The sequence below is a fragment of the Paroedura picta genome, chromosome 1 (assembly GCF_049243985.1).
Source record: "Paroedura picta isolate Pp20150507F chromosome 1, Ppicta_v3.0, whole genome shotgun sequence".
In the NCBI taxonomy this organism is placed as follows: Eukaryota; Metazoa; Chordata; class Lepidosauria; order Squamata; family Gekkonidae; genus Paroedura; species Paroedura picta.
The window spans coordinates 89,490,435-89,515,415 of record NC_135369.1 but is presented as its reverse complement, the minus strand read 5'-3'; the positions used below and the strand labels follow the sequence as shown (position 1 = coordinate 89,515,415).

At 39.2% G+C, this 24,981-nt stretch overlaps 1 protein-coding gene across 29 annotated transcripts in view; it reads left to right on the top strand.

Annotated features, from left to right (window-relative positions):
* AFDN (afadin, adherens junction formation factor) overlaps positions 1-24,981 on the top strand; it is a 132,280-nt gene that overhangs the window by 91,157 nt on the left and 16,142 nt on the right. For 15 of the 29 annotated variants that reach the window (XM_077347334.1, XM_077347406.1, XM_077347416.1 and 12 more), the window contains 7 exons: positions 14,978-15,043; positions 15,163-15,236; positions 16,955-17,073; positions 19,415-19,609; positions 19,859-19,950; positions 20,046-20,234; positions 21,855-22,883. In XM_077347334.1, coding sequence (XP_077203449.1) covers positions 14,978-15,043; positions 15,163-15,236; positions 16,955-17,073; positions 19,415-19,609; positions 19,859-19,950; positions 20,046-20,234; positions 21,855-22,883 — 1,764 coding nt within the window. Of the gene's footprint in view, positions 1-14,977; positions 15,044-15,162; positions 15,237-16,954; positions 17,074-19,414; positions 19,610-19,858; positions 19,951-20,045; positions 20,235-21,854; positions 22,884-24,336; positions 24,373-24,981 lie in introns of all 29 variants that reach the window. The other 14 variants (XM_077347302.1, XM_077347284.1, XM_077347293.1 and 11 more) reach the window with 2 other exon arrangements.

Here is a 24,981-nt window from a genome sequence, read left to right as displayed (position 1 = left end):
AATGCAGGAAATTCACAACTCCCTGTCCACCCACAGTGACCTCAGTTCCATATCCAGATTATGCCCCTGTCCAAAACAACACAAAAAACCAGAATCCCTAGCCAGTCTGGTCTGGATAAAATTCGCCTTCTGACCCTGAAATGGCAATCAGCATTTCCCTTGGTTTGCAAGAAAGGGCCACAAGAGCCAAGCTCAGATACAATCCCTTTTGCCAACCCACTTAATCTATCTAAATTAACAGAACCAGCATTTCTCTCAGACAGCTATCTAGCCTCTCCTTAAAAACTTTCAAGGAAGGAGAACCTCCTACCTCCCAAAGAAGCCTGTTGCACTGAGGAATCGCTTTAACTGTCAGGAATGTCTGCCAGATGTTTAGCTGAAAATTATTCTGAATTAATTTCATCCTACTGGTTCTGGTCGTACCCTCTGGGGTAACAGAAAACAACTCTGCACCATCCTCTATGACAGCCCTTCAAGTACTTGAAGATGGCTATCATATCAAGTCTTGGTCATCTTCTCTTCAGGCTAAATAGACCAAGCTCCCTCAACCTTTTCTCTATTATTGGTCTCCAAACCCCCTCACCATTTTTGTTGCCTTCCTCTGGACTTGCTCAAGTTTGTCTAAATCCTTCTTCAATTGTGGTGCCCAAAACTGAACATGGTACTCTGAGGTCTAACCAGAGCAGAGTAAAGCGGTACCATCATCTCATGCGATCTTTGATACAGCCCCAAATCCCATTTGCCTTTTTAGCCACAGAGTCACACAGCTAACTCATGTTCAGTGCATGGTCTAGTAAGACCCCTAGATCCTTTTTGCACATACCACTGCCAAGACAGGTGTCCCTCATCCTCTAATAGTGGATTTGATTTTTCCTACCTAAATGCAGAACTTTACATTTTTCACTATTTAAATTCATTTTAGCCCAGTTTTCCAGCCTGTCAAGATCATCCTGTATCCTGATTCTGTCTGGAGAGCCAGTTTGGTGTCAAGGTTAGGAGTGCAGACTTCTAATCTGGCAAGTCAGGTTCGATTCTGGACTCCCCCACATGCAACTAGCTGGGTGAGCTTGGGCTTTCCACGGCACTGATAAAGCTGTTCTGACTGAGCAGTGATATCAGGGCTCTCTCAGCCTCACCCACCTCATAGGGGTGTCTGTTGTGGGGAGAGGAAAAGGAAGGCGACTGTAAGCCACTTTGGAGACTCCTTTGGGTAGAGAAAAGCGGCTTATAAGAGCCAACTCTTCTTCTGGTGTGTTTGCTACCCCTCTGTTTAGTATAAGCTACAAATTTAATAAGCACCCCCTCTATTCCTTCATTCAAATCATTTATGAATATGTTGAATAACACAGGGCCCAGGACAGATCCCTGAGACACACTCCACTTGTCACTCCTCTCCAAGAGGATGATGAATGATTAACAAGCACCCTTTGGGTGTAATATGTCAACCAGTTATTGATCCACCTAACAGTAATAGGATCCATACTGTATCTTATATGAACTTGTCAACAAGATTATCATGTGGAACCTTATCAAAAGGTTTACTGAAATTGACATAATCTATATCAGCAGTATTTGCCTGATCCAGCAAGGTAGTCACTTTCTCAAAAGAACACAAAATATTAATCTGACATGACTTGTTCTTGAGAAAGCTGTGCTGACTCTTAGCAATCACAGCCATCTGTTCTAGCTGCTCAAGGACCGACTGATGTTCTAAAATTTTGCCAGATGTCAAGCTGATGAGTCGGTAGTAACCCAGGTCCTTGTTTTTCCCCTTCTTGAAGATGGGGACAACATTTGCCTGCCTCCAATCTTCTGGCACTTCATTATTTTTGACAATTCTTGGAGAACAGGTAGACAGAAATTCAGAAATTACATCTGTGAGTTCTTTTAGTATTCTTGTTTCTGGCCTAGATGATTTAGTTTCATTTAATGGACTAGCACTACAGTGATCCTAGGCTGGAGTTACCATCCTTCATCACGTGATATGATTCTGCCACAGTGAGCCCGATATCCATCGCAAGAGAAGACTGAGGAGAAGTAGAAATTGAGCTGTTCAGTTTAGAAATCTGTGTGGAGTTTTCCTAATTGTTTTAAAGACAAAATTATTTTATTGATGTAAAGAGCAATATATTTTATGCCACAAAAATTGGTGGAATATGGTTAAGGCATTATATTTTTATACCATGAAAAAATAATAAGATGATTTAAATATAAGCATTGTTTCTATTCCGCATTTACATTGAAAATAAATGATACTCCCTCTAATTTGTTAAGGATATTCAACTAATGATTATATCCAAAAGTTACTAACTTTATTGCATCTCATCAGTTTGTCTTGTTGAAAAAATTGTCCAGGGAAAAGGTTTATTAAAAAAAAAAAAAAACTCTTCCAGGGTTTAAACTACAGGAGCACAAACCGATGTGAATTCTTGTAGCATTGTTTCCAGCCACCAGATGGCACAGTGCACTAGCACTGTGGAGACTACCATTATAAGTGTATTTAATCAGAAATTGAATTCCATTGATTGATTAGAAGTGTTTTGGACTAAGTTTTACAATTAGGGCTGCAAATTGTGTTTCACTTTGCAGATTCAGTAATTCTAATTTCATTATGTGACACTTGAGCTTCTTTTCTAGAGTAATTTATCCATGCTGGATTAAGTGGTGCTATTAAATGGATGCATATAGGACTCAGGTTTTAAGATTTACTGTCCCAAACAAATGAAGACTGTACATACACATAGGATGTAACTTCTGGATCAATGGCAGATGAAGAATTTTGCCTCTGGTTATTTGGAGCCAATGGTATCAGAATGCTGTGTAGACTATGAAAGTTCTTCTTCATTTCACTATTTGAGTTAAAGAATTCCTCATCGTCTAGCAAGACAAGCCAGAATTTAAGGAGCTTTCTGCCTTAGCAAGACCAGCTCTTTAAATGAGTCCTTAATTCAACTAGTTAATGATTTTTGATGTTATAGCATGATGATTTGCCCAGTGGCCTTATCACTGGCATATATATAAGGAACAATTACTTTACTTTAGTGCTCTATCATTAAGATGTAAGCAAACACTTGGCTACATCAACAACTTCTTGTTAACTTTTTTAAAGGGAGGAAGGTTCTAGCATTGTTTTTTCTTTGTTGACAGGAAAATAATATATAATATAAACTGAAAACAAACTGATGAACAGAGGAAAAAGTATTTTCCTCCCTCATAATGCTGGGCACTCATGCTGTGAAATTAATTCTCAGAAGGCTTCCTTCAAATAAAAAGGAAGTACTTCACTAATTGCAGTATTAAATTATTAAATTACAGAATGCTATACCTCAAGGTATAAAGTATTGCCGTTGATAGACCTATTAGTTGTGGTGGTAAATGGAACCTATGCATCAAAGTTCAACAAAGTCAAAGCTTATCCTATAAATCCTCAAATTCTCTCTTGAAGAAAAGTAATGGTAATAATGCAAATATCATGTATCTAATTGCCTTAGTCATAGAATCATAGAGTTGGAAGGGGCCATACAGGCCATCTAGTCCAACCCCCTGCTGAATGCATGATCAGCCCAAAGCATCCTAAAGCATCCAAGAAAAGTGTGTATCCAACCTTTGCTTGAAGACTGCCAGTGAGGGGGAGCTCACCACCTCCTTAGTTTTTTTTCTGATATCTAGCCTATATCGTTGTACTTGTAGTTTAAACCCATTACTGGTGTCTTCTCCTCTGCAGCCAACAGAAACAGCATCCTGCCCTCCTCCAAGTGACAACCTTTCAAATACTTAAAGAGAGCTATCATGTCCCCTCTCAACCTCCTTTTCTCCAGGCTGAACATTCCCAAGTCCCTCAGCCTATCTTCATAGGGCTTGGTCCCTTGACCCCAGATAATCCTCATCGCTCTCCTCTATACCCTTTCAATTTTATCTATGTCATTCTTGAAGTGAGGCCTCCAGAACTGCACACAGTACTCCAGGTGTGGTCTGACCAGTGCCGTATACAATGGGACTATGACATCTTGTGACTTTGATGTGATGCCCCTGTTGATACAGCCCAAAATGGCATTTGCCTTTTTTACCGCTGCATCACACTGCCTGCTCATGTTTAGTTTACAATCCACAAGTACCCCAAGGTCTCGTTCACACACAGTGTTACCTAGAAACGTATCCCCCATCCAGTAGGTATGCTTTTCATTTTGTACAAGTAGTCATTTGTACAGGTAGGCAAGTATCATTATCCCCAGAGTATGGTAAGCCAGAGGTTGAATGCTGGTTTATGCTGATGCTTTATTTTTAAACAAAAGCTGTTTTGAGGCTCCCACCAGCAGCAGGAGGACTGGAAAGTGATCTACACGTAGAGTAAGACCACCTGGGGAGGAGTTAGGGCAGGCCCTGTCCAGGATAAAAACTCAGAGGGCCCAATCAGGAGCCGCGAAGCGGCTCCTGATTGGGCCCTCCGAGTGTCCATCCAGTGCCAAGCAGCCAATGGGGAGGCGCACAAAGTGCCTTCCTATTGGCCCCTCACCAGGACAGACCAAAATTCCATTCACCCTGCCCAGTCTGGCTGCCAGTCTGCTCCTGACCACCAAAGGGAGAGGAGGTCAGTAGGGCTGCCAAGGGGGATGAGGACAGAGGCTGCGCCAGCCCTTTTTGCCCCAAGGCTGTCCTAATTGCCATGTCCAACTGCAAATTGCCTCAGAGTCCTGACAGAGCTGGCAGGAAGCTGCAGAGTGCTCCCCCCCCCCCATGAGGCCTGCTGCAAAGGAGCCCCTGACAGGCCCTGACTGAGGGAAGGAGGCCTTTCCAAGAGCAACGCAGGGGAGACTGAGGGCCTTCCTTTTGAGGGGGGGGGACTTTCCCCTTCTGCCAAACAGTTGCCTGACAGGGAGGCCACAGAAAAGCCCCTTCTCACTTAAAATACTGCTCTGCCCGGAGGTTAGACACAGCCAAGCCATGTGTCTTTCTTCTTTGCAACTCTCTGCAGATTTGAGGCCACCGCACAGCGTTATTCTGCAGAGAAAATTGGCTCTTTTGTCTCCTATTTCATCTGCACAACAACCCTGTGCAGTAGGCCTCAAGTCTTTCAATTCAACAACAACCTGTGTGGGAAGCCTTAAATTTTTTTTCTCTACCACAACCCTGTCCAAAGTAGCCCTTTCTGCCTGGGGAGCTGATCTTTATATTCTGCAGGTGAGCTGTAAATCCAGGAGCTCTCCAGGCCACACCTGTAGGTTGGCTACCCCTGGGTTGGAAATATTCCTGGAGGTTTGGAGGTGGGACTTCAAAATCGTACAATGCCTCAGAGTCCAGCCTTCAAATGAGCCATTTTTGCCTGCAGTTGGTAGGGAGTGGTGCAGGAGTGTCCCTTCTGGCCTATGGGTTATGGCCAGCCCTTATCAGCAACTGTTTGTATTCTGGGGCGCAGACAGGCAGACCAGCATCAGTCCTGTGAGTCTGGAAAGTGCAGGAAGATCTAAATAAATATTTACAGCCTGAAACTAAATAGAGAACAAGTAAATGTCTGGAGACATATCGTAACTGAAATAGTAACTGGCAAATAACCTTGGCCTGGCAAATAAAAAAACAGTATTAAAAACCTTACTAAGCTCAAGACTGCTGTGCACAGACAGTCTTCCTCTTAGGGTTGCCAGCTTCCCTGTGAGGCTCGCTACCCCACCTCCCTCATGGGGAGCCGATTGGAAAATGCTTTGAGACACCTGAGGCCTGCTGGGTCACTGCGGCCCATTCCCAGTTCTCTCAGATCTCTCACAACCCTACATACCTCACAGGTTGACTATTGTGGAGAGACAAATGGAAAAGGTGTTTGTAAACCGCTTTGAGACTCCTTTGGGTAGTAAGCAATAGGGTACAAAAATCCGTTCTTCTAAGGAGCAACCATGAAAGAAACATGTGGGCACATAACATTTTACCAACAGTGAAAATATGGGAGACAGAAGGAACAGGGTGGACACCTGTGTACTGTGACTACCCTATGTGTATTAGGACAGAGGGGCATTTCGGTGAATGTGGCCTAATTCACACAAGAAAGGAAATGACGCAGAACTGGGGGGAATTGGTTGCCATGTAATCTTCCCCTAAGAAGAGTTTCTAGTCTGATTTTCCCTTCACATATCTGAGGACATGGCTCTGGAAAGCTCATCTGTAACCACTATGCCACAATTCCCAAAGGTCAGTCCTCTCCCACAATCACCGAACATTCCACACCACAGGTTCTTGACACCCATAACTCCACACCCATGGCCTCATTTGCCACCATGCCACCATAACCTTCCACACAACACACATGACAACCCCATGCCCTTACAGACTGGACAACTCCTCCCCTTCCTCTTCCCACTGCCAAGCTCTAGCACCCGTTGTATTCTTGGAGACAACGGGCTTTGCCCCTAGTCACTTACATAAAAATTTAAAAGCAGCACTACTGCATCAGACCAGTGGCCCGTTTAGTCTGCCATACTGTTTCACCTTGGAGTGTCAGGGCATCAGTACCAAGATCTTCCCCTGATGTTGCCTCCTGGCACTGGGATTCAGATGTTTACTGCTTTCGCTAGCAGGGGCTCATGGGAATTGTAGTACATGGACATCTGGAGGCCTGCAGTTTGACTACCCCTGATGTATGCCTTTGGCCATCACAACATCCCCTTGCAGCAAATTCCACACTTTAATCAATCATTGAGTTACAGATTACTTGGTTGCTGGAAGAATTACTGAACTTCCAAGAACTACAATCAGGGTCTACTTAATTAAAGTCTCTTTAGCAGTGGATCCGCTGCTTTAAGTCTCCAGCAAGCTTTCTGTTCTCATCTGGCTACTTGAAACTGCTTATCCAGTTTGATCTACTTGACTGTTTGTTTCCCTTCTCTAGAGATCAGGAAACATCCATCAGTATATCTGCTTTGAATTCCTGGAGCATTTTACAAGGATGGATGGATTTGACTGGGAACTCTGATTTGTAAGATTTTGCTCTTGGAACTGGTTCTGGGTTTTGGCTTTGATGACAATTTTTGCCAGTAGTCCCTGGCAGATGCTTAATTGCATACACATGGTGCTTATCAGCAATGGCCACATTCCCCAATGACTCAAATCACCATTGGGTCGCCAATTATATAAGTGGCATTTATTCATCGTTGAGGGGAGTCCTTTTCATTGGAAAAATTATTTTGCATATGTGCATTTCTATACTACTGCCCAAGAACTGTAATGGGAAGGTCACAAAAATTGCAAAAAAAAAAAAAAAGGAATTTTAATAACTATCATTGTACTTAATCTACTTTTTCAAAAAGATTCGTCCTGAAAGACTGGTTGTTGACTTGGATGCTGCACATGATTCCTAATGATTGCTTTGTTGATTAGGAGGAAATTCACCTCTACCAGTCTCACCCAAATCAGACAAAAATGCCTTGTAAGAGACTGTGACTTTCTTGATGAGCATTTTACTGCTAGGTTCAGGGTACTGCACTGTACTTTGAAAATTTACCACACCAACCCATCTTTCAGTAAAATTTATCACACTCAAGTAAAGTGCTAACAGAATGAACTTCTGAGCCTGTGCCAACAGCTGTAACTGGATTTAGACATTTAGTCAAATAAATGCCTACTAGACAGGTTCAAAAGTACTATCTACGTTTCCCAGTAATATTCTTACTACTACATCTCAGATGGAGATAACAAACCCCATTTTTCCCCAGCATCTGGTATCCTGAATGACTGGTTCTGTAGTCAATAGATACAAAAAAGGACAGTAAAAGATTTCTAAATAGGCTTTGCAATACCTGTATGGCTTAAGGTCTCCACACCCCCCCCCCCACCTTTCCAATGATGACATTTTAAAAGCACCTCACGATGGATCAGACCAATTAGAACTGTGATTTGACATCAGTGGGTCCAAACCGGCGAGTCAGTTGCCTAGATGGGTGTATCTCCAGCACATACAAGCATCCCTCTCCCTCCCTTCCCGCAGTAGCAGCCCCTACCATCACAAATCAAACACAGTTGCTGCTCAGAATAGAGGTCCTTGAGTCTTGCTGGGAATGGGTAGTGGGAAAAAATATTCCCCTCCCCAAAACAGACCCCTGTAACAGCCGTCAAGGGAACTAGAGCAAAAACGTAAACTATATAACCCACTGCCAAATCAAAGGAACTAGCTAATGGTTCTCTTCTACTGAAGTACACTCTCAGATTCTTCTTGGGAAGGATATTTCAGGGGCCACAACAAGGATATATCATTGCTGGACACAGCACCCATGATCAATTTATCCGATATTGTATTCAATTGTATTTTTAAAGCATTTTATTTCAGTAACCATTACAACAGCTCTATCAGGTGAACTGATTTCTCCCATAATAGCAGGCATTAGATTGAGGATAATAGATGGTGTGCTTACAATCAGCTAGTGAGTCTGAGGCAAGAGACTAGATTTGAAGAAGTGGTTTCCTGCTCCACTCCACTACGTGTAGATCACTTTTCAGTCCTCCTGCTGCTGGTGGGAGCCTCAAAACAGCTTTTGTTTAAAAATAAAGCATCAGCATAAACCAACATTCAACCTCTGGCTTACCATACTCTGGGGATAATGATACTGGCCTACCTGTACAAATGACTACTTGTACAAAATGAAAAGCATACCTACTGGATGGGGGATACGTTTCTAGGTAACACTGTGTGTGAACGAGACCTTGGGGTACTTGTGGATTGTAAACTAAACATGAGCAGGCAGTGTGATGCAGCGGTAAAGAAGGCAAATGCTAGGGGCAAAGCCCGTTGTCTCCAAGAATACAACGGGCGCTAGAGCTTGGCAGTGGGAAGAGGAAGGGGAGGAGTTGTCCAGTCTGTAAGGGCATGAGGTTGTCATGTGTGTTGTGTGGAAAGTTATGGTGGCATGGTGGCAAATGAGGCCATGGGTGTGGAGATATGGGTGTCAAGAACCTGTGGTGTGGAATGTTTGGTGATTGTGGGAGAGGACTGACCTTTGGGAATTGTGGCATAGTGGTTACAGATGAGCTTTCCAGAGCCATGTCCTCAGATATGTGAAGGGAAAATCAGACTGGAGACTTTTTTATCCTGGACAGGGCCCGCCCTAACTCCTCCCCAGGTGGCCTTACTCTTTTATTTAATAGGACCCTGTCCTATTTAAAGATGTACATTCCATAAGGGGGACTGTGACACTAGAGCAAACCTAGCCAGAAACTCAACAACAGGATTCAATCCTAACAATGGAAGTTGTGCTTATATGCAGATTTCATTGCTAACTGATATATAGTTCTAAATGCTAAATACTACTAGTTTACATAGTAGTAGCTGTGAACATAGAATTAAAATAAGTCTGATGTATTCACTGCTCAAAGTTGAAAACATACAATGTTCCCTTGATATAGTGATCTCTGCTACTAGCCTTCCTAACATTTCATTCCTTTTTCTGGAATTTTTTGTATCAATATCATTTATTTTACCTGTAGTAATCCTTTAGAGGTGGTTGGATAACTTGAAGGTCAGGGGACAGCCCTGCTATGAGACTAAGGGCAGACTGTAGTACTCTTTGCCTCAAAGATGTTTTGATGTTAAAGACTGCCTAACTCTCAACCACACTGTAGTTATATTTTATGAAATCCAGATGATTTGGAAGCTGTGTGTGCGTGCAGTTTAGTTTAAAAATATATCACTTAGGGGGTGAAAGGAGGGGTTAGCATATGACTTCTTTCCATCTGTGGGCCAGCACTTTACTTCCTGTTTGGTTTGGATTTTCTGTATCGTATACTAAAGGCTGCCTTGATTTTTCTAGACAGCGTCTGAAGTTTTATAAAGCTTTCAGTGTTGAATGAAAGGCAGGACAGCATAACTGGCAATGTAAGAGCCAGAATATTGTATTGGTTACAGCTGATAAATGCTATGCAGAGTCCTAGTGTCCAGTGTGAAATTATCTTGCTGGGTGTTTTGGAAAATCTGGCAGCCTGACTTGCTCATTGCCTATGAGAGCTGAGAAAGAAGTGGTTTTATTTCTGGAGTTAAAATGTGGTTTTCTGTCGTTGGAAAAACAGAATCCTTGGTAAGTCTGTTCGGGATTTGTTTCTATAAAACTTTAAATACTGCTGTTGTATTTTTTTTAGTATTATGGCCAGTTTAAAATTGCCAATAGTTAGATGTTTGTGTATTAGTATTTAGTGTAGTATGTAACTCAGTATTTGTGGATAGTGGCAGATTTTCCAAAGCACAAGAAAATTGGACTTTAAGATAGTTCGTTTTAAGTACTATGAGTGAAAAAAGATTTGCATTTTTGTTTATGAGCAAACATCATTTCAAGTTGCATCTAAGACCTCTAATTAGAAAAAGGAAAATGGCAGTTTCCATTTGAGAAGGTAAAAGCCAGTGATTGATCTGCTGTATTGCTAGTATCAGATGAAATGCTTTGGTCCCTGTTCTCTCAGACTTATAAAGGGGAATGTGGGAGTTCTAACACTTAACAAAACTGGAGGCAAATCTAGATGATGCACTATATAAGACTCAATGGAAGCCAGACTACTTGGTAACTGGAGGGCAAAAGATTCCTAAGTAAAGTACCATCCCATATTATCTTGCTCCAACAATTGAAGAGTCTCTCTTTTACAGTTAAATTTGGAAGTTCCCAGATGGACAGAGATCATCAGTAACCATACTGCAGATGATTTAGGTGCAACTGGAAACAGCCACCTAATACAAGACACCTTAACATCATGGCCAGAATAATCTTTTCTTTATAATCTCACCCCACCCGCCTTTTAAAGGACATCTAGTCTGATGAGTGCTGGAGAAGTTGCAAGCTTGCACACTATTTTGTGGTATCGTTCTCATCATCACTCATAATAAAAGAGATTATATGTCATCTGTGTTCATTTGTTCTGCAGTAAAGTAATTATAACACAGAGATCTTCCTGCAAATGTTCAAAATTAGTAGAGATGAACATGCTAAGTATTTACCTCTATGACTGATCACAGTCAATACATATATATATTACTCTTGATTTTTTTAAAAAATCCTATGCAAGAGTATTTTACTGTCTTTAATAAAAGAAGATTCTTGTGGTATCCTAAAGAATAACAAAATTTATTCCAGCATAATTCATCATGTAGCGTTATTGTCAGCCGCCTTTAGGTTTTCAGTGATCACTACTTTTCTGTGCAGTTGCCCTCATGTTGAATGGATGAAACTGAGGAAGGCTTCAACATTGTTAAGATTCTGCAGGTTATGTATGATGTCAATATTCAAGGAGGCTTTTGACAATGCCACCTGTTTTTGATGATAGCTAGCTCTGCTATTTCTTATAGATTTATAACTAATTATTACCATTATAATCTGTCTTTATCCAGTTCTGGGGAAATGTGCTCTAAATGAATGTCTAAATAGAATTACATTTTTGCTTTAATAAATATTGACTATAACATGAATGAAAGAAGACTATGTTGGAAAAGGATGTGTTATATCAGCCAATCCTAATAACCCTTCAGTTTTGGAATTTAGGGAGGCTTGAGAGTAGAAATTACCTTGATTTTTCTGCCTCCAATTTTGTATTGTTTTGTGTTCTAACTTTTCACCTTCAAGTCCCAAAAAGTTTTATTCTAGGGATAAGCTTTGGTGTGCAGTTTCAGCCATGGTTGCTCACTGGATAATCCTGGCCAGTCACTCTTGGTTTAATGTACTTCCTACAGTGGTTGTTTTGAATGGAGAAGGGGAGAATGATATTGTATGCCACTTTTGCAAAATAAAAACTTAATGAGGTGAAAAACTCAGTTTTGTAATATAGATCTAGCATTCAAGCACCTCTTGCCTTTAGATGCAAAGATTCATTTTCAGAGCTTTGATTGTTCAAACAAAGCTGAGAATGTAGATTTATTATTATTATTTTATTCATGTAATTAAGCTGTTTTTCATGCTCACATCTGTAATGTTCATCAGTTTATGAGAATGGCAGTTTGTCAATTTATTTTAAAGATTGTAAGCAGCTGGAGTATTTTAATTTAAGCATTTATTTTGTTTTCATGTTTTAATAGTATTTATTTATTTTATTTATAGTTGGATTTATATACCACCGTTCGCCAAAAGGTCTCACGGCGGTTCACAATAAAATATAAAATCAAAGTAAAATCACATAAAAATAGTGCCTGCTGAAAGGACTGAATTCCTTTAAAGTTATTTACTACCTTTTAGACTGCCAAATGTTTGCTGCAACTGGAAAAATGACATTGTGTTGCGGCCCAAATAAAGTTCAAGATTTTGGTTTTAACCTTTAAGGCTGTTTGTGATTTAGGATCCACATATCTATGGGACCGTCTATCGCCTAATGCCCCCTACAGGGGCTTGCACTCTGTGGGTACAAATTTGCTGGTGATTCCTGGCTCACACAGGAGGTGTACCTGGCCTCAACCATCGCTAGGGCCTTTTCAGGGCCTGGTGGAATTAGCTCCTGGAAGAGCTGAGGACCCCTGCAGGAACTTTCTCAGTTCCACAGGGCCTGCAAGACAGAACTCTTCTGCCCCTCCTAACTTTTAACCAGACCAGCAGGTTTCCTCACACCCCTGAGGTGCAGGGTAGGTGGTTGCTGAGTGGGTGGGGGTTGTTTTAGTTGCTGCCAGTTTGAGTGGGTTTTAATGTTGGAATTTTATTTTTTACTGTGGGGTTTTATTGTTGTAACCTGCCACGAGACCACTTGATGAATAATAAATTTAAAAAATAATTAAAAACATAAATAATTAAGGCAAGTTTGGGGGAAAGTGGGAGGTGAAAGAACGGACACCCCTCCTCCATGGGCTAGCATCTATATTTGAAATCCTCCAGACTTAGACTGAACCCAGCTTGCTAGGACTTAATCTTTTCAGTAACCCTAGATGATGCATGAAAAAATAAAAATTAGTAGCAATGAAACCCTTTGCCTAGCAAATTTTTTTGTATGATTTATATTCAGTGTTTTTTTCATTTGTAGAATTTACACTAGTTGCAGTTTTAAGAAGTTTAATGATTACCCAGTTCCTGCCCTGTTGTAATAGCTACAACCCAATTTCACAGTGAGAAACCTGCACGCACTTGTGGCAGATACCTCACAATCCTGTATCCCCTCCTCACATTATTTCCTTTTTTTCGCCTCCTAACAGCCCTCATATTCTCATTGTCCCCTGCTTTCCTTCCCACCTACTAACCAAAACTACTTTTTATCTGCTGCCCATCTTCAGCTACATTATTTATTTACATTATACCCTCTCTTTCTTCCCAGTGTGGACTCAAAGTAGCTTACATTATTCTTCTATCCTCCATTTTATCTTCATAACAGCCCAGTGAGGTTGGGTTAGTCTCAGTGTCTGTAAATTGCCAAAGGTCACCTAATGAGATTCCATGTTGGAGTATGTTTGAATCTCAGTCCCCAAATCAATCTGACACTCTAACCCAGCCTTTCTCAATTTTTTTTACCATTGAAAAACTCCTGAAACATTTTTCAGACTTCAAGAAATCCCAGAAATGGCACAATCATTGTCTATTTTGGGAAGGGAAGTGGCAGTTCAAAATGACCATATATGGTCATATCATTCGATATGAATGTTTAACAAATGTAAAATATACATAAAAATTAACTTCCATCGATTCAGGAAACCCTTCCAGGACTGTCAAGAAACCCCAGGGTTTCATGAAATCCTGGTTGAGAAAGCCTGCTGTAATCACTACATCACTATAGCTTCTGTGTAGTTGCTCTTGTTGGGCAGTAGCAAGCATCTGAGCCTGGATAAGTCACACAAATTGAGTGGTAAAAGTTACCTGTTGGTTGCTACCAGCCCTGGTCATAAGTTGTCCCAACAAAGGCTTTAAAATCCTTTCAGCTTGACACAGCTTGCTTGACCTTGCTTTTACTGTTAGAAACCAAGGCTTAAAGGCTGGGAATACTGTTTTGGTTACCTAGCAACCCCAAAAACAGCCATCGAGAGGCTATTTCTTAAAGCTACATGCACTGATTCTGTTTTTTTTTGGGGGGGGGGGTAACTGCAGTGTTGGTTTGTTTTCTGTTTGCTTTGGATTACAGCTTTTTCTGAAAATTGAGTCTTTTGTTAGGTTTGTAGAAAGGTCTGTTCATTGCCTTCATCCCTCTGTTCATGACCATAATAAATTATCCACAGATGGAGCTATATTAAGAGTTATATATAGTTATATTTATATTTATATTTAGAAATGGATTTAGAAAACATAAAAAGTACCCAGTGTCTGTGTTTGTGTGGCAAATAGTCAAACTGGAATATCTGATTAGGAAAAAAAATTAAGTGTGTTTTGAGTGTTCCTCATTTTCACAACTTTTAGTTTCATATTAGATTGGTGAGTACAGTATCTTTTCAATCCTGAGAAATGAGGCATATGAATCATGATATTCATTTTGATTTGTATTTGACCTGTAAAGTCTATTAGGAATATTCACAATTTCATTTTTATCATGATTGTATGTATTTGTAGTTTTATATCTTACCTCCTATTTAAAAAATGATTAAACTATGTTTGTATTCTCACACAATTCCTAGGGATAACCCTTTACTTTTAAAAAGTATTTCTTCTTAAAACTGCTAAGCTTATCAGTAGTATTTGTCTGTGTCATCTGTTCATTGTAGTTAGGGTTATGAAACCATAAAACTTTAGAAATGATTTTTTCTCTCTGAATGTACTTTGTTCTGAGCCTCTTGTGTCATGTAAATGAAAGCAAGTACATCTTGCTTTTTTAAAGAGTCTGTTGCCATGAAAATGCTTATGATATTTTTGCCTTATTGATAGGCCCATCTAATTAATTCAGCTATTCCTAATGCTTAAATAATTCCACAGTTTAAAATTACTCCTCTCAAAAAACCTTTCCCCAGGTCGCTGAAATTTGAACAGGAAAACATGTAGAAAATGACTTCTTCATGTCTCTACCAGTATTGGAAAAAACATGAGAAATTTAACTGCATTCATAATTTTTGTTTATCTATTTGTAGGGTGCTGGTCAAGATAAACTTGGTATCTATGTGAAGTCTGTAGTAAAAGGTGGTGCTGCAGATGTGGTGAGTAATATCTGTATCTACTAAAATAACATATTTAGTGAATATTTCTAAACTTTTATCTGGTTTGCTAGACCCTGTATGCAACAGCATAACTTTTGTTTTATTAAATATTTAATCAGGATGGGCGGCTGGCAGCTGGTGATCAATTGCTTAGTGTAGATGGACGCAGTTTGGTTGGACTATCCCAAGAAAGGTAAGTTATGGTTTTATGTGTTTGTAAAGAGTGTGAAAAGGTGGGATGTTGTGGCTCCCTTCTTCTGTCCTCTTATACCATATTATTCATAAACTTTTATTTTTCCACCTTTATAGAAATCATGGAACATACAATGGAGATGAAATAAGATTAACCTATTGACAGCATGGTGCTGTGTTTTATAGTTTCTCTGGAATTGTCATATGGAAAATATGGAGGCAGCATACTCTTAACATATTCACAGCATTTGTATTAGAACTCACTTAGAATTTGAATTTTTTTCCAGATTTGTGGATATGAAAGTGCGTAAATCAGCACATCTTTTCCCGTAGCAGTTCCCCATGCAGATCCCCCAGTATTTTGAAAAGACCAGTAATAATGATACCCAACTGGGGAACAATCTTTTTTTATTATATATAGAGAAGAGTTTATAAAAGATAGTTTATAATATGATCATAAAGAGGTTAATGTAGACTGGTCAGTTGAATGAATTCTTTTAGACAAGAGACTGCCTGATATGTCCAGGTACTTGCATGATGAAGTGTTCTGATTTGCTGTATCTTTCCTTGTTGTCATACCTGTTGATTAATTGAGATTTGCAAATCTTATTCTATAATTAAAACCAATTATTCATTAAAACTTGCAGCCCTTAAATTTGAAAAGACAAAAATAAGGAATTTATTTTAGCTGTTTCTGCTGTTAAATATCCTGGAGACTTGGTGGTAGTTGTTTTTTGTTTTTTTGTTTTGTTTTCTTAATTTGGGGGCTGTTAAATTGACACGTTGCTTAATGAAAAGCAGTGATTCGGTCCTCTTTCAAGAACAGGGATCCTAACAGTTTTGAGCTTGTGAAAACCTTTGGAATTCTGATGCAGGGTGGTATGTCCAAACACAGAACGGCTGCAGAAATTGTTAAGAAATGAGGTCATGCATAACCCTGATATGGCCCTTCTGGGGGATTGGTGAGGATACAGGTGCAAGGGATTAATGAGAATAGCATATATAGTAAAATAAGAAACCAATATTCCTGTTAAATCATGCAGAAACTCTCTTTAATTGGATTGGCATTTAAAATTAACATATTATTTAAAAATATTTTCTTGCCTGAAAGATGTACATATATTACCATCGCAGTTAACCTTCAGTCATGTAGTCTAAAACTCTTAACCACCAATCAGATCTCAGAGGACAATGAGAAGCCCAGCAGGTCAAAACCCCTATCTGATCCTGCTTGCTTTCTATGAATACTTGGTGGGCACCATGAAAGGTATTGGTAGGTAATGGATACCTCTTTTCTGAATGTGCAGACGTGTAAAACAAAATATGTTTCATCCATGGTTCTAAAAGCATCCGTATTCCAAATATTGCCCCTGTAGTTCTGGCTTTTGTCAGGAACATTATAACAGTATTTTCTGTAGATTGACAATAGTAAAAGATTGTAATGCTGCAATATTTCTGCTACTCTATTTTCCTCTTCATTTACAACACTGGTATATAATATAATAAAAGAACATTAAAAAGGTATGTGTAAAATAAAATGTTCCCTTCTTATTTCATGTGTACTATCTTAATTCCATCTGTTTCAGTTCTAAGAGTATATTTACCCACAGGGCTTTCATTTTGGGTAAATAGTTCCTTCTCTGATATTTACTGTCTTCCTCATTATGCTAATAATCAATACAAACAAATTCAATTTATTTCTCTTAATTCTTACCTCAGGGCTGCAGAACTGATGACAAGAACTGGATCAGTGGTGACACTAGAAGTGGCAAAACAAGGAGCAATTTATCATGGTCTAGCCACTCTGCTTAACCAGCCATCACCAATGATGCAAAGAGGTAAACAAAATATTAATGTCCATATATAGTATGATAAGAACAGAACTATTACCTCCATTCTTTCCAGGGAGAAATAATTTTCATATAAATATGGAGCAGCCTGGATTGTTAAATACTTTTCCCCTAGGGAAGGGGTATTGTTACTATGTGGTGAAGATGTGTTGTCAAAGAAGCAACTGGGTGCTAGGAAATTCTGTAGCTGGGGGTCACCGCTACAATAACTAGCACATTTTTCCTCCGCCCATGAATTTTAAAGCCACCTGTGTTTTCAGTTTGATAAATTGGTGGTTTTTATATTTTTGGTTGAAGGCTGCAATTTTCCCTTCTTCCCCGAAATCTAGTGTGATATCATTTCTCCTCAGTACCACCTAATTTGTTCACGTCTGTGAGGTATTTTCTACAAGGTGTAGACTAGAGGTCTTAATATCAGGATTTGAATCAGCGACATTAATATCAGCGACATTGTGTGTATGCGGGGATTAGCCCTGCTGCCCTGCCACTGCCAGCCTGGCCTTTCCGCCCTGTGCTTAATCAGCCAGTGTGCTTTCCCCCTGGAGAGCTGGAATTCTAAAAATTAGGGCATTTCCGCATCCATTAAATGTAGTGAAATGCTTACTTTATCTAGTTCTTATATTCCAGCCCCTCCATATGACATCGCCAACATCCATTGTCTGGGCAGTAATCAGCCTGCTACATCCTCCATTTTAAAGTGCTAGTTGGGGAATCACAGTGCATTCCCCAACCTACTTAGCACAAGCTACAGGAGAGCAAACAGCAGAGGGAAGTTATGGAGGCTAAAACACACTTAAAGGCGCCTGCCTCGTCCCGCCCTCACTCCTGCTTCCCTCCCCCTTGTTCCTGCTGATGGGAATTTCTATTTTTAAAGGTCTAACATCCTGGAACAACAAATAGGTAGACAAGCATGCAGCGATTCCAGAAATAATTCCCCGCCCCAAGTTGTAACACAAAGCATGCTTCTCTAAAATCTCCCCCCCAGATCAGGAACAAGATTAATTATTAAAAGTTAAATGCATAAGCGCTTAAATGGAGAACTATGAATTTAAAAAAAAATAGCGGGCATCACAGGATCTTTAAAACATGGAGAAAGGGGAGTGGCTGCCTGGATTGGTTGACAGGCAGAAGAGTCGTGTGTGAAGTGTGTTGCTCCCTACCACCATTTCCAGCAGCAGTTGTGGAGGGTGAGAAGTGTGAAAAGGCAGCATACAAAAGCGAGGCAGCAAAAAGGTGAGGAGGGACTGGGAAGCGCAATAATATTTAGTGCTACCCCATTCAGCTGGTGTAACACTGTTTTTTTCTGATTTGTGGAAATTCCCTTAAAAGTGGCAGTGTCCCATATTTAAATGCCACCCCACCTTTGCAAACAAGTCTGCTGTGAAGGTGGATGAAGCATTTAAAGGGAGCGGCTGGTGTACCTAACAGCTGATAATGACAGCTGTTTGGAGAGCGCTTCCCCCCTCCCCCTTCTCAGGCTGCAGGAAAAAAAACCCTACACTTTTCAGATTTGGCTGAATCAAAAAAGGTGAAAGGGTATTTGTGCTATTCGGATTTGTCCTGAATTCTTTCGAGCCAAATCTGAAATGGTACTTTTGGGGGGTTTGGGGCGCATCCCTAAACAGTATTGACCTTGCTGGATGAATAAACTAATTCAGTATAAAGTAGTTTCAAGTCTTTGTGTAGTTTTACTGACAATTATTATTACTGTGACTTTAAGCAGTTAATGAACTGAGTTAATATTGTAGAAAATTGTTCATCAGTTTCTAAAGAATTTTGTACTCAAATGTTAAACTTACGTTGAATGTTGCATTTATTTCTCTAGAGTTGTAATGTCAACCCATTTTAAGGCTCCTGTGATTAAATCAGCTCCTCAACTTGGGTTGGGTTTGGTTAAGTACCAATAGAAGGTGGTTGTTTGTTGCCACAGCTCTTTTCTGCCTCTGCTTTCCCTTAAAACTCCCGAGACTTCCCAAAACCTGATTCTGAAAGTCATGGTACTTACATGTTAAAAAAACGTATGTGGTCCATGGAGAAGTCAGATGAAAGTGCCTCACTGTTCCCCAGTGAAACTTCTTTTTCAGTAAAAGCACACAGCCAGCGGAAAAGGAAAATACTAGTGGTTTCCATCAATTTCCCCTCTTCATTGCAGCCTCTTGAATTGCTTAGATTTTGTTGGGTGTCTCATAACTTCTAGGATCAGCTTTTCTGAGTACTCAGGGTCTGAGGGGAAAGATCTGCGAGCATTTTTGCACTCATACTTGGTTGGACTGTTCTGTTATGACTGTGGCAGGAAGCATTATTTGCAATATTCTTTTCCTTTTTGCAGTTTCAGACCGCCGTGGTTCAGGCAAACCCCGACCAAAGAGTGAAGGATTTGAGCTGTATAACAATTCTGCTCAGAATGGATCGCCTGAGAGCCCTCAGCTGCCTTGGACAGAATACAATGAACCAAAGAAGTTGCCAGGAGATGACAGACTAATGAAGAATCGAGCAGATCACCGATCCAGTCCCAATGTAGCAAGTAAGCAAGACATTATTATTGTGTATAAAATGATAGAAAATAACTGCTTCCTGTTTAAAGTCTGAGCTAGAAACTCTTAAATGAGTATTAAAGGAAATGTTAATCTGCAACATTTTATAGAATAGTTACTAGTTTTGGATAATAAATACAACAGCAAAAAGTAGAAAATATGATTAAAGGTTAGCAACTCCTGTTGAAAGCTTTGTACACTAACAAAGTACAATGTCCCAACTCTCTCTTTTTCATCAGATCAGCCTCCAAGTCCCGGAACCATAAATGCATATGCAGCTGGGACAGCTAATAAGATAACATCAGTCTCTACTGGAAATCTTTGCACAGAGGTTAGAAATAGCAAGCCATGAATTCTACCTTTAAATATTTGGAATATGTAAAGTATGTTTGTATATGCATATATACGATTTCTGTCTTTATGCAGGAACAAATGCTACCACCCAGACCTGAAGCATATCCTATTCCAACACAAACTTACACTAGAGAATATTTTACATTCCCAGCCTCCAAATCTCAAGATAGAATGGGTCCTGCTCAAAGCCAATGGTCAAGTTATGAAGAGAAACCCCCAGTTCATACAGAAAGTAATCATTATATGAGCACTGCATTGCAGGTCAGAAATAATTTTAAGACTAACTTTTCAGTGGTTTCAAGATTGTATTATAGAACTAGAATTATGATGACTAGTTTCTTGAATTTCTTGAATTTAATACTGTTAAAGCATCTCCAGTTTATACAGCTGCTGCACCTAGAAAATAAATTCTGTCAGTTTCTAAATTTAAAACTGAAGGTATGAATTTGAAACTAACTTGAATTTTTTTCTATATTAATAACTTATAGAAACATCCACACTATGGCGCCTTATTTGAAAAATTGTCAGCATAGAAGTTGACTTTCAAACACACAGTATGTAATGAAAATTGTATAGGAGACATCTTTATCTTTTCCTAAAGAACTAATTCCTAGGAATGGCTATAAGTGCAGCCTTGTACTGGAAAATTTCATTAAATAATGTCAAACTGTAAAATGCTTGTTTTAGCTATGTTGACTATAAATACCCAAGTCATTAGCAATCTGCTAGTAGCATTTTCACAGTGCATCTGACACAGGTTGCTTTGTGTTCAGTGCTTCTGGACTAATAGAGCATAAGAAATGCTTTCACTCCAGACAAGGCATTCTTTTTAGGTCATGCTTAAGGTCATTGATAGAGAATGCCAGAATAAGCTGTCTTTGTTTGTAGTCACCAATTACATTTCTTTTGCATACTGTCAATTTTTTGTCTAAAATAAATCTGGGAAGAAGCATAAGAGAGATTCAGTTAAAATTCAGGTCTCTGCAGAATTACAGAAATGGAAATCTAAATCTACCAATCTGTGGGGACCGTAGTTGACAGGTTAACATCATAGTTAATGTTGGAATTGTTATATGAAAGTGTTATTGGAACTTTTTTTATTTTAACTCTTACTATTGTATTGTATTTATATTTGATGTTATTGTATCATACTGTACTTACCTCTATATTCTATGTAAACTGCCCTGATCCACAAGGGAGGGTGGTATATAAATACAATCAATCAGCACTTATCAGGTATATAATGCCTCATATTTAGATGGAAATACTATGCTTTATTGATCTTCATAGTTCTAACAAATGAATAATAGCATAGCTGTAAAGAATGGGTGGCATAAAAATCCAAATAAAATAAATATCTGACATTTGGTAATCAGATGCTTTCTTATATTATTTCCATTATTGCAGGAAGAAACTGGGTGAACAGGTGGTTTCACCTCAATAGCCCTTATGTTTAATTTTGATTAGAAAAGAAGCTTGCCACAGCTGTTAGAATGTGTTTCAGTTATTCCATTTTGGTGCTAGCTCCAAGTTTTTCTGAGAGGAAGTTTCTGGACTGCTGGTGGTTTGATCTGCATAGTTCTAAGAAGTTATAAGAGAATGGGTTTATGGCATGAACTGTGTATCTGTTTATTCTTCTTCCAGAGTAGTTTTATAATCCTTCTTTGCAGCTTTCAGTTGCTTTAGTTTGCATAACTTGTTTGGAATGAGAGACTGCAGGGCTTTGAATTGTTCTAGTGTGCTTCCTATGAAACCATTGGTTTTAAGGAAGAGAGTAAACATTGCATTATCTTGGTGGAACTTTAAAATGGGCTATTCAGTAGTTTTTGCTGTATATAAATGTTAAATTATGAAAATTATGTGATTTTTCCCCCTTTCAAGCGTGTAACTCGTTCTCAGGAAGAACTGCGGGATGATAAAGCTTATCAGCCGGAAAGGAATCGATTAGAGGTCATAATACGAAAAGATGTAGAATATATTGATAGGAAATCTGATAGTGACCCATGGATGAACTCTTCTGTGGATTCTAGTACATCAAGCCAGGAGCATCTGAACCATTCCACTAAATCCCTCCCCCCTGGATCTTGTTTAACCAAAAGTGGACCTGGCCGCTGGAAAACTCCTGTTGCCTCTCAACCAATATTACTGACAGCTTCTCAGTCTAGTCGAACCGATCTTCCTCCTCCTCCCCCTCCTCCCCCAGTGCACTATGCAGCTGACTTTGATGGACTGCAGATGGATTTGCCTCTGCCACCACCTCCACCTTCTTCAAGCCAGTTAGGGCCACAGTCATCATCCCAAGTTGCTGCTGCAGAGCGGAAAAAAAGAGAGGAGCATCAAAGGTGGTATGAGAAAGAAAAAGCACGTTTAGAGGAAGAGCGTGACAGGAAGCGGCGGGAACAGGAACGAAAACTGGGGCAAATGAGAACACAGCCGCTAATTCCTACTCAGTCCTTCCTTCCTCCAGTGGCAGTTCAGCAAGTAAAACCAGAAAAGCCTTCAACATTGCAGAAGTCCCAGGAAACTGTCATTAGAGAACTGCAGCCTCAACAACAGCCTAGAACAATCGAGCGAAGAGATCTGCAATACATTACTATCAGCAAAGAAGAGTTGTCCTCTAGTGATAGCCTGTCTCCTGACCCTTGGAAAAGAGATGCTAAGGAGAAACTGGAGAAGCAGCAGCAGATGCACATTGTGGATATGTTGAGCAAAGAGATTCAAGAACTCCAAAACAAGCCAGATCGTACAGCTGAAGAGAATGACCGCCTGCGAAAGCTCATGCTGGAGTGGCAGTTCCAGAAACGGCTGCAGGAGTCAAAACAAAAAGATGAGGATGAAGATGATGAAGAGGATGATGATATAGACACTATGTTGATTATGCAGCGTCTGGAAGCTGAAAGAAGAGCAAGGGTAAAATCAGAATCATTTAAAAATGTTTTTCTCTAAAACTTGTATGTGCTTTAGTAAGTTGAAGTAAAAATAACACATCATTACAGGATAAAGGAGGACTGGACTGTTTTAATGTCCCTGTCTTTCATAATGAATCCTGGCCATAACTGTCACAATTTGTTAAATTAAATGGGATATCACAAACTACTAATGAGGAAGCTTGAGGAAGCTAGAGATAGCCTTTCTTCCAACCCCTTTTACAGAAAAATATATTTGTATGGAAAATTAAGCATCCACTATGATCTATAATTCATTAAAATAATAATTTAAAAGAACAATAATAACAAGGATAGTAATAAAAGATCTAATTTTTCCCATTATTTAATTTGTAAGACCAGTGCTACCAAAGATAACGTATTCATCTTTTAATTTGTCAAACCATTGTAGGTTTGTTCATTCAAAGAGCAGCATCAAGGATTTCAAATCTAGTTAACTATGTACCGACTATCATAATTGCAGAAACTGGTTCAAATTTTACAGAACCCTTATATAACTTATATATAAGCTTTTATAACAGTGCAATTCTGTGCAAAATTATTCTAGTCTAAACCCATTCAATTTAGTGGGGTTGGATTGGAGTAATTTTATACAGGATTGCAGCGTAAGACACTGATGAGTGGTCAAGTGTGCAATGTAATTTTATGTAGAGTTACTTCAGTATGGCCCATATTTTTCTTTGGCACTGATTTTTTTGTAAAGGCTGCTACTATTGCTATTAGAGCTGAACAGACGGTACTAGATTTCCAGTGTTTTTTTCTTTCTCTCTCTCTCTCTCTTCCCCCTACAGAATGCTTTGCACACTCTCTTGCTCCCTCTCACTCTCTCTCTTTGTTCTGTTGTGGCTGGTTTTCTTCTACACTGTGCTTAAGAAATGAAAGGAATGCTGTAAATATTTCCTTGACAGAATAATTATACTACATCCCATTTCAGCTTGGTTTTATAGATTAAAAAACATCTCACATTTTAATCTGTTTTCAGATTTCTTAATTGGCCATCTCTATTGTGTAATGTACTCACAAAGTTATTTTTGCAATAGGGCTGAAGGTTAAATTTTGTAAAGGTCTTGCACAGTTTTTTAAAAACTTAGTGCTTTGTTTCTGGTATAAATAAACTGAAGGCAGTTAATCAGCTGCTGTTTCACAACCTCATTTGCATCTTAAATATCCATGTACTGACAGAATGTGTCATACCTTAAAGCAAGGAAGCACTTCACAGAAATAAACAGTTTTTAAAATTATAACTGATTTATTTAGGGACAATCACGGGTTGTAAGAGTATCAAAACACTGCATGTTCTCTTTAATACACAGCTGTTGTAACAAATCAAAGAAAAATGCTTTTGGCATAGTGCAAATCTTAGTTTTCCCTTATTTTTACTGTGCATCTTTCTTTTTCCTTCTTTTTATTGCCTGCAGCAGACTGCTATGCCAGCAATCTCTGTTCTAGATTTGGTATGTTCTTATTTCTTTCTCTTCAATGCTTTTTCCTATTGCTTTTTTTGTTTTCTTTTTCTTTAAATTAATAATGATCCAATATGCATTGGATATTTGTCATTTTTGAAGTGCTATAAGGCAGGGGAATATTGCATTAAATTCGCTCATACGCTTGCAAATAATTGTTGCTGAAGATGTGTTCCTACTTCCTAACTTTTCCCATGCCTTTCTCCTTTAAATATTGTGTTTTGTTTGCATCTTTGAATTGTTTGCAGCTGTTAACTACTATAGCTATACTGAACCACACATTTAGCATTTTTTACAGAATTCAAGGAGTTGGAAACTGTAATATTGACGGAATGAGATTTTGTTTAATTTTATTTAGCTTTTCTTTCCCTACAAACCATAGACCCTAATGGGTGGTTATAGATATTCCAATTCCAATATTCAGCTTATTTTTTCAACAGTTGTAAATATGTTGTAGCATTTAGCTTCTTCTGGTCATATGTCATTTACATTACTTTTCTAGAAGCAGTCAGTTCCTTTTCACTTCTTGAAAGATTATCTCTAAGCTGCTCTTTCTGAGCGCATTTGTTGATCTTGCTGTAATTCTGTATTTATGCAGTC